Below are 9,002 nucleotides of genomic sequence, written 5' to 3'. Positions count from 1 at the left end.
CCCCCCCCGCCGCTGCGGCACGGGGCGGGGCGGGTGCAGCGCGGTCCGCCGGGAATTGTAGTCCCGCCCGGCGTCACCGGTCCGGCCCCGCGGCAGCGGGTGCGGTCCCGGGCAACGGCGGGGCGCGAAGCGGGGCGGGGCGCGGGGCGGCGCGGCGGGAAGAGGCGGTGAGGGCGGCGCGGCAAAGCGAGGGCTCTGTGGCGCAATGGATAGCGCATTGGACTTCTAGCGCTGTGTGACGGGAGTCATTCAAAGGTTGTGGGTTCGAGTCCCACCAGAGTCGTATTTTGCCGCCGGGGCGTCGGCGATGCCTCTACGGGGTTCCGCGGCGGTAACGGGCCGGGGGGAGCCGCCCCCCCGCGGCCGCTGCCGCCTCCCCGGGAACCGGGGGGCCTCGGTGTACCCAGAGGGGAGCCCCTTTTTCGGAGCGGAGCCGGGTGCGGGCGGGAAACCGGGGATGGAACCAGTTGGGGACGTGGCCCCTCCCGGGGATTAATGCACCATTTGGGTGGCAGCAGCATCACCTCCCCCAGTTATTGTCTTAATATATAAGTTATACTATAAATTATTGTTACTGCATGTCCCCAGCAGCACAGGCGCAGACCACGGCTGGTGGTGGTGGAGCTGCCACGCAACCACCGAAAAAAACCCACAAACATTCCCAAAAAAAAAAAAAAAATGCATTTTTGCATGACTTTTTCTCTGACCTTCCAAAATCAGCCCTGCTCCCCCTCCCACCACCACCTCCCGCTGCTGCTTTGCCTTCTCGCAGACTCGGCAAGAGGCAGCAGTGGCCAACAGGAGCCAGGGGTGGCCGTGAGGTGACCCGGCTGAGCAGATGCAGTTTAAAATTACATTACGTGACATTTTGGGCGCGCTGGTACCAACCCCCCCCCCCAGCAACACGTGGCCACACGAAGGCGGCACAAGCACTGCTGGCAACCCGGGCGCTGTGTGGCCATGCAAAATAACCCAAAGTGCAGCAAAACCCCCTCTAACGACCACCGTTCCCACGTTTCCTCCTCTGCTGCTCACAGATTCTGGAAGCGGCGAATCTCTGCTGCCCTTCGGTTTAACCACCCCAAAGCTCTGACACGTTTCCGATGAAGAAAAGCACATTTCCAGGTCATTTTAGGGCCAAACGCTTCTTTTATCTTGACCGGTGCAATAGGACAACCCCTACTCTGTGTGGTTTGCCGGCAGCTGAAGGATGTATTTGTATAATATCATTTATTACCTGCTTGAAATAACTCTGGAGGCCAACGGGAGGCCTGAGCCTGGTTTGGGAGAAAAACACGAATTCTGGCTGGTTGGGGGGTGGAGGGAGAAGCTGAAAACAGGGAATGGGGGGAAGCTGGAAGGAAGCCAGTCCCTCTCCCCCGGTGTTTGCGCTTGAATGTAGCCCAAAACTGAGGAGTTTTGCCCCTGCTCAGCCTCTCGGATGGAGCAACTCTGACCCCCAGTCGCTCCTGCCCCTCCACTCCAGCATCCCACAGGAGACTGGGAACGGGGTGAAGCTCACAGCAGGGCAATGCCATGTCCCCCGGCTGCACAGCTCACCCCAGGACCACCACAGGGCCCCAGTCAGAGCACCCCCTCCTCCTCCAGGAACCAGGATGGCTTTAGGAAGCCCCATTGCTGCCCCACACCTCGTTCTTCCCCTGCCCAGGCTTTTGTGCAACAACCATGAGGAGCCATTCGACAGCCCAGCACCCCCACATCCCAGCTGGAAAGATGCGGCTCCACAGCCCGCTTTGTGCCCCGCTCCCCAGGGATGTGTGGCCACACACACACCCCGCTGGCTACCACCAGACAAAGAACAGCAGATCCTGCTGGAGCCGAAAAGGGATGGGATTTCACGTCAGACCTCCCCCTTGGAAGGAGAGGGATAACAACCACAAGCTCCACCATGGATTTTATTAAGCAAGAAGGAATTCCAACAGCAAACCCACACGTACAAAGAGCCCCCAGCCTCGCGGCTCTCTGCCCTCACATCTGACAGCTCTGTGCTCCAGCCACTGGCAGTCTGGAGCCTTCTTTAATTAACCCAGACAGCAATCAGCTCCCAGACGCAGCGCAAGCAGCCGCCGTTTCTGAGCTCCCAGGATTCAGCCCCTTATTCCCAATCACGTCACTTTGTTGCTCAAGGAGGGGAGGATTCCTCCTGAAAACCCACGTGGATTTCAGCTTTTTTGATGGGGAGGGACTGGAGGGAGACACGGCAGCCTGGGATCAGCTCTCGAACAGCCAATCCAGCAGGGTTAATATCCGAAGGTATTTCCCTGCCTGCTCCCATGGGCATGCAATCACACACTGCCTGGTCTCCGAGGTGTGAGACACGTCAGGAGACCAGTTAGGCACCAGTATGAGACGGGATTTCACTGTTGCACCCCTGGGCTGCTCTGTAAATCACTGGTTTAGCTCCAGTCCAGGGTGGCCCCAAGACTTTAAGCCTCGATCTTCCTGGGGAGGGTGGGAGGAGGAATTTACCTACACAGCCCTAGAGCTGCAGAAAGCCAAGGTGGTGGTTGTAAACCAGCTCTGCTCCCACCCATCCCCACATTTTGGAGCTTCAGTAGCAGAGCGCTGCTGCTGGGGGGACCCGAGCAGCCAGACCCAGCTGGCAAAGGCACGGCAGGCCCTGCCATCCCTCCACTGAATCACAAACAGGTAAAAAGGTCAAGTTTTGTCACGGCACAGGGAAGTGCCACTTGGCCTCTGCCAACAGGAGGGTGCCAGCTCTTGGCAGGAGAAAACTCAGCCCCCGGGTCCGTGGTGGCTGGTAGCAGAGCCACGCTGTGCTCTCGGGCAGGAGGAGATGGAGCGTGGCAGGGGACGGCTGCCATCGGGGACCCCCTGTCCCCTCCCTGTATTTGAGCTCTCACACTCGAACGGCCGGAGGAGGGAAGATGCCGATCTCCTCCCGCAGGGACTCCACTGGCTGCTCCCAGCGCTGCTCGTAGTAGATGTTCAGGATACAGCTGGCGTTGCGCCCGCTCCTAATTGCCCAGGGAACCAGCTCAGTGGCCAGGACCTGCAGCTTTCTGGAACAAAAGACACAGACGGTGACAGTTTTTATTTTCATGTTTTGTTTTTAATTTCCAAGTCCCCATCGGAGGCAGGTGCCAAACTCATGTGTTTCACACCCCCCCCACACGCTTCTAGCATCCCTCCTGCTATCTCACAGGGGAAACTGAGGCACAGAAGAGGACAGTGTGCCGGGAAGGCTACAGCCAGCAGCAAACCCAAGATCAGAACTGAGGTTCTGCAATCCCCAAACTGTGCTGGGCCACCAAAACAGATGTGCTGGGGCAGGGAACAGCTACCAGCATGGTAAGGGTCCCGCTGGCTCTCAAGATCTACTCAGCCAAGGGCAGCCAGGCCTGGGCATTGCTCCTGCTGCCTGGCACAGGAGGTTCCGTGCTGGAAGCTGCTGAAGCATCAGATTCTGCTTCAGTGACCAGGCAAAGCTATGCCTCCCACTGTCACCACTTCCCTGGGCCATGGGGACAGGGCAGCAGGTTCACCTAAGGGATCCCTGACGGACTCCCTGCTGCAAACTAGCGTGTCCCCTCTTTGTCCCCAGAGGACCCTGGCAGACATCACACAGGCTGGCGCATCCCCGGGGCAGAGACTCCCACCATCGGCCGGTGCCGGTGCCTACCGTGCGCTGAGACGGACGGGGCCGAACGCTGCTCCCAGGACACACATGGGCAGCCCCGTCTGGACGGCTTCGAACCACTTCACCACAACCTCACCTGGGGGGGGGAACAGGGGAGCCGTGAGTGGGCAAGGTGCCCGAGTCGAGGACTAGCCAGGGCCACACAGTCCCACAATGCAGGCCGCACGATCTGCCCCTTCCCAAGAACAGCTACACCCATCCCCTCCGCCTCCACGGCAGGACTCAGGAATGCTTCCCAAGTCTGGCCACGGCCTCATCCTGTCCCAGGATGAGCCTTATTGTGTGTCACCCACCCAAGAGAGACAGCCCAATGGGGCAGGACCCCACAGGTGATGGCCCACCAGCTTGGGAAACACCTCCCGGTCAGGCTGGCTCCCTGTAGACCTTCAGCAATGCAATTCCCAAAGCCTGATGCCCCACATGGCTCTCCCCATCTCTCAGCACGGGACAGGCCTTTCCCAAACGCTGCCAGGGCTCAGCCAGAGCCTGCGTAGGAGACCTGAGACCTGACGTGCCGGTTCCTGCAGGCTCACCAGCAAGGCTCGACTTGCGACTTGCTATTGAGTCAGACACAAAACGAGAGCAAAGGACACGGGGACACGCAGATAAGGAGCAATCTGGAACCCCCTCCACTTCTGCCTTCGCTCAGAGCTTGTGAAACATCCCTCTCTCGGTGCCACCTTCCCTGCCGGGCAGCAAACACCCACCCACCTGGTGGCTGCCTGCACCCAGGGTGTGAGAAGCCCAACAGAGCATCTCCCAGCAGGGAAAGGTGACATCCCACAGGCTCTTGGTCACCAAAGAGCGTTGCAGGACAGTGATGATGGAAACCTCCCCGGGCTGAGGATCGGGAAGCCCAACTGGCCCAGCCTGCTCCGTTCTTTGGAGACTTGGCCGAGCACCGTGACTGAGGTTTGGCAGCGCAGCCCTCTGCGCCCGCTGCCGCTCACCCAGCATGTTGGTCGGCATGCCCAGGAGGGTGTGCATCAGGTCGTGGACTTCCCGGTACCGCTGGATCACATACGCCAGCTCTTCATCATCAACAAACTTGGGCGGCATCCGGGTGTCCGGAGAAACCTTCTGCAAACCCAAAAAAGGTTCAATTCAGCCTCCTCCAAAACTCAAGTTTCTGGTCCAACTCTTTAAGGCACAGCAATATGCGGTCCCCTCCATCAGCACATTTCCCAGGCCCAATGACAGGGGTCAGTGTCATTTACATAGATGAAATCCAGGGACTGCGCAGCTCTGGTGACAAATCCAGCATTGTCCAACACCCAGCGTCTCATCCCATTCCCCCAACTCCCTCTCATTCGTGGAGGGTTCTCCACAGGTTCCTCCATGGCTCTAATCTCCCCCTAAAGCACATCTGTGCTCCCAGCACAGGGACCGACTACAGCTGTTTGCACCCTGAGAACCCCCCCACTCACGTTGTCCTCCAAGAAGCGGACGTACTCTCGGCCCAGCGTGCCGTCCGGCAGCCCCCGCAGCCTGTCCATGTCCAGGGTGGAGAGACGGATGCAAGGACGTTCCCTGAAAGCAAGAGACAGGTCAGTGAGTCTCCCAGGGAAATACAGAGCGAGGGTGGGGGGGGTTCTGCAGAAAAGGAGCCCCTGGAAACCCCCATCCCCTGCCTTTGCTCTTCCCAGGCATTTTCCTTGCACAGATCCTGACTGCTCCCTGCAGGGATAGCACCAGCCTTATCTCTGTTGCTGAGGCTGGGACACAACTTGCTTAAAGGATCTACCTGAAGCCTTGGCAATAAAAGAGCTCTCATCTTGCACTCCTGTAAAACTCTGGTTGGGAAAACACCAGCGTCCTCTGCACCAAAATACGGCCAGGCTGCTGGGCAGGCACAGCCCCCAGCAACAGCCAGCCCTGGGGGAGCAGAGATCTTTAGCGTCCCTGCAAAGCAGCCAGAGCTTCAAAGGAACAACCCTAAAAAGGGGAGGGAATCTGTTCTAAACACTGGTTCAATTTGTCTCCTGCTCAGGCTTTCACCGCCAGCCACGTGGCATCTATGCACGGAAAGGTCTCCTCTCCAGGTTGTTGGCAAAGAGGTGCTCCACAGCCCTGGAACTAAACAAAAGCCCTTTCATTTCCATGCACAGGATAAATTCTTCTCATGATAAAAGCCCTGCAGTGCATCCAGGCGTGGAGGTGCCAGGGAGATAAGCAGGACTCGCACCAGCTTTACCCTGGCTGCAGATGCTTCCTTGTGTATTTGGTGTCAGAGGGACTTCAGCAGCTTGGAGGACTAAAAACAAACATTGTGTGCACAAATTGGCCCACGGGGCAAGGTTCAGGTGGGGATGTCTCTCCCCAGCTCTCAGTGCCTTTGCTGTCCCCTCTCCCTGGGCAGCTCCTCTGGGGCTCAGGCCCATCCTGGTGCTCTGTGCTTTGTCGGGTCAGTGTCTGAGCCAGGATCAGGCTGCTCTGCACAAACATGAGGCAAAAAGCAGCTTTTCCCCAGTCCCTTCATGGTACAACCCGAATGACACACAAGCAGCAGGCGTGACATGTAATGAGGAGCAGGGAGAAGGCAAGTAAATAAGCAGTAAGATCTTGGCTAATAAGAGACTTGTGAAGTCCCTCCTGGTCCTCAGCCTTGCTGCGCTTGACAAGTCCCTGCAGAGATGGAAGGAAAAATGATCAAGTCTTAATAAGGAAGACAAGAAAAGTGGCCTCATTTCACAGCCTGGGGAGATGCTGCAGGCACTGGGAAAAAAAATACGGAGGTGTCTAAGGAGGAGGCAGCCCAGTGGAGACAGTCTCCAACGCAAGGAGATGCAGCAGCAGCCGCAGGGAGAAATCCATGGATGTGGTGGCTTTTTATTGCTGCTGAGGAGCGATGAAAACCCACCACGTCCATGGATTTCTCCCCTGTGCCTGCTGCTGCCTCTCCTTGCATTGGCACCTGCCAGTTCCAGCAGCGAAGCAGAACAGACAGACAGACAGCAGTGCCTGAAATGGGGCTGGGCCCCATGGCTGCTGTGCTCTCGTCCTTAAGACTTGCCAAAAGGCTCTTGTGATCGTTAAAAATAAAGCAAAATAAACAACCCGGAGGGCTAGGGCTAAGAAAATGCCTGTGCTGCTTTCAGGCCAGGGAGCACAGGGGTCTCCCTTCACGGGACCCAAGGAATGCGCCTGGCCTTGTGTCTCCCTCCCCACCACGAACCACACGGCGAGGGAGGGACGCGGAGGGACGCACTGGAGGATGCGGTAACCTTCAGGGTGGTTTTTCATCTTGTCTCGCAAGTTGGGCAGGGCAAGGCAGCCCGTGGTCTCCCCGAGGACTGCCACCATGTCTGGAAGAGAGACCAGAGAATGACCCAAGAGCAGTTTTCGCAACACCTGGCTGTCCCCAATGGGCAGGTGAGGAAATGGGGCAACAACCCCCTTAGCCAGAGCAGGCAGGAAGCCTGTGGCAAAGCAGGGACCCCAGAAACCACAGATCTTCAGCCTTGGGGTTGCTCTGCCCTGGTGTCACCCACAGGGAGGGATGTAGGAGCAGGTGTGAGGCCTTTGGGACCAAAGAGGAAGGAGATGGGGTTGGGTAGCACCCTAAGGGGTCAGGAGGAGATCACAGTGGGTGTTTGGGGTTCCTCACCCCACCTCTTCCACAGGAGACCAGAGAATGACCCAAGAGCAGTTTTCGCAACACCTGGCTGTCCCCAATGGGCAGGTGAGGAAATGGGGCAACAACCCCCTTAGCCAGAGCAGGCAGGAAGCCTGTGGCAAAGCAGGGACCCCAGAAACCACAGATCTTCAGCCTTGGGGTTGCTCTGCCCTGGTGTCACCCACAGGGAGGGATGTAGGAGCAGGTGTGAGGCCTTCGGGACCAAAGAAGAAGGAGATGGGGCTGGGTAGCACCCTGAGGGGTCAGGAGGAGATCACGGAGGGTGTTTGGGGTTCCTCACCCCATCTCTTCCACAGCCTCCTGCCCAGGGCCAGGTCTCAGCCCTGCCCTTGCCCCGTTGCTCAACAGGAGGAGAAATTAAGTCCTCTGAGAAGCTCCCAGGAGACACGGGGCAGGATTTACTGGACTTTAACAGGAACCGTGGGTGGAAGGAGCTCCCCTGGGCTCGCCTTACCGTGTCTGTAGGGGTCATAGAGAGCCATACACGCCGAGCCGGCGGCCAGCAGCACCTTCTGCAGCGGGCTGGTGGGGATGTGCCCGGGGTACAGCTGGTAGCACCCCTCCTCTTCCTCCACCTCCACCTCCTCCTCCTCCTCGACGGGTCCATCCCGTGCCCGCGGTTCGGCGCTGCCAATGGGCAGGTGAGGAAATGGGGCAACAACCCCCTTAGTCAGGAGCAGGCAGGAAGCCTGTGGCAAAGCAGGGACCCCAGAAACCACAGATCTTCAGCCTTGGGGTTGCTCTGCCCTGGTGTCACCCACAGGGAGGGATGTAGGAGCAGGTGTGAGGCCTTTGGGACCAAAGAGGAAGGAGATGGGGTTGGGTAGCACCCTAAGGGGTCAGGAGGAGATCACAGTGGGTGTTTGGGGTTCCTCACCCCACCTCTTCCACAGCTCCTGCCCAGGGCCAGGTCTCAGCCCTGCCCTTGCCCCGTTGCTCAACAGGAGGAGAAATTAAGTCCTCTGAGAAGCTCCCAGGAGACACGGGGCAGGATTTGCTGGACTTGAATGGGAACCCTGGGTGGAAGGAGCTCCCCTGGGCTGGGCTTACCGTGTCTGTAGGGGTCATAGAGAGCCATACACGCCGAGCCGGCGGCCAGCAGCACCTTCTGCAGCGGGCTGGTGGGGATGTGCCCGGGGTACAGCTGGTAGCACCCCTCCTCTTCCTCCACCTCCACCACCTCCTCCTCCTCCTCGACGGGTCCATCCCGTGCCCGGGGCTCGGCGCTGCTCAGCCGGGCTCTGCCTGCGGGGAGCGGTGGGGGGTGAGGGACCGGCCGGGCCTCGGGGCACCCAAACGGGGCGGGCACCGACCGGACGACCTTGGGGCTGCCCCCGGGGGGACGGGGCACTTGCCTGGGGAAGCGGGACCCGCTCGCAGCAGCGGGACCCCCGCCCGGGCCGCTCGTCGCAGTAGCGTCAGCAGCATAGTCGTGTCCCCCCCCCGCCTTCGCCGCCGCCGCCGTCGCCTGCCCCGGAAGCGTCCGGCGGAGCGGGGCGGAGCGGTGCAGCGCGGCATGGCGGCCCTACCGGCAGGGCTCTTCGCCGTCTACAAACCGGCGGGGGTGGCCTGGACCCGCGTCCGTGAGGCGGTGGAGACGCGGCTGTTGTGCGGTGAGGGCGGTGGGATCCCCCCCCCGGCCCCGTCCCCCACTCCCGGGGGGGCTACCGGCCGCGGCGGGGT

The 9,002-nt window shown here is 59.7% G+C and overlaps 1 protein-coding gene and 1 non-coding gene across 2 annotated transcripts; one reads left to right on the top strand and one right to left on the bottom strand.

The window, feature by feature from the left end:
• Positions 1-191: 191 nt before the first annotated feature.
• TRNAR-UCU lies at positions 192-283 on the top strand. Its single transcript is given in 2 exon segments — positions 192-228; positions 248-283. It is a non-coding gene; the product is annotated as a tRNA-Arg (tRNA).
• A 1,630-nt stretch (positions 284-1,913) lies between these two features.
• On the bottom strand, positions 1,914-8,765 carry COQ4 (coenzyme Q4). The gene is made up of 7 exons (XM_014944638.1): positions 8,675-8,765; positions 8,370-8,564; positions 6,891-6,987; positions 5,110-5,212; positions 4,633-4,762; positions 3,665-3,758; positions 1,914-3,044 (listed from the first exon to the last, which is right to left on the bottom strand). Exons 1-7 carry the CDS (start codon positions 8,745-8,747, stop codon positions 2,882-2,884), a joined length of 855 nt encoding a protein of 284 aa, XP_014800124.1. The 5' UTR covers positions 8,748-8,765; the 3' UTR covers positions 1,914-2,881.
• Positions 8,766-9,002: the final 237 nt, after the last annotated feature.

This window comes from Calidris pugnax, unplaced genomic scaffold (genome assembly GCF_001431845.1).
Source record: "Calidris pugnax isolate Ruff unplaced genomic scaffold, ASM143184v1 scaffold22, whole genome shotgun sequence".
In the NCBI taxonomy this organism is placed as follows: Eukaryota; Metazoa; Chordata; class Aves; order Charadriiformes; family Scolopacidae; genus Calidris; species Calidris pugnax.
Note: the sequence above shows the minus strand (reverse complement) of the source record. Positions and strands in the feature narration are given on the sequence as shown.

Excerpts from the sequence above, each read along its gene's own strand:
- COQ4 (XM_014944638.1), bottom strand. The coding sequence starts at position 8,747 with ATGCTGCTGACGCTACTGCGACGAGCGGCCCGGGCGGGGGTCCCGCTG. Across the intron at positions 6,988-8,369 it reads CTATGACCCCTACAGACACG|ACATGGTGGCAGTCCTCGGG; the intron begins GTAAGCCCAGCC and ends TCTCTCTTCCAG. Across the intron at positions 5,213-6,890 it reads GAAGGTTACCGCATCCTCCA|GGAACGTCCTTGCATCCGTC; the intron begins GTGCGTCCCTCC and ends TCTTGCTTTCAG.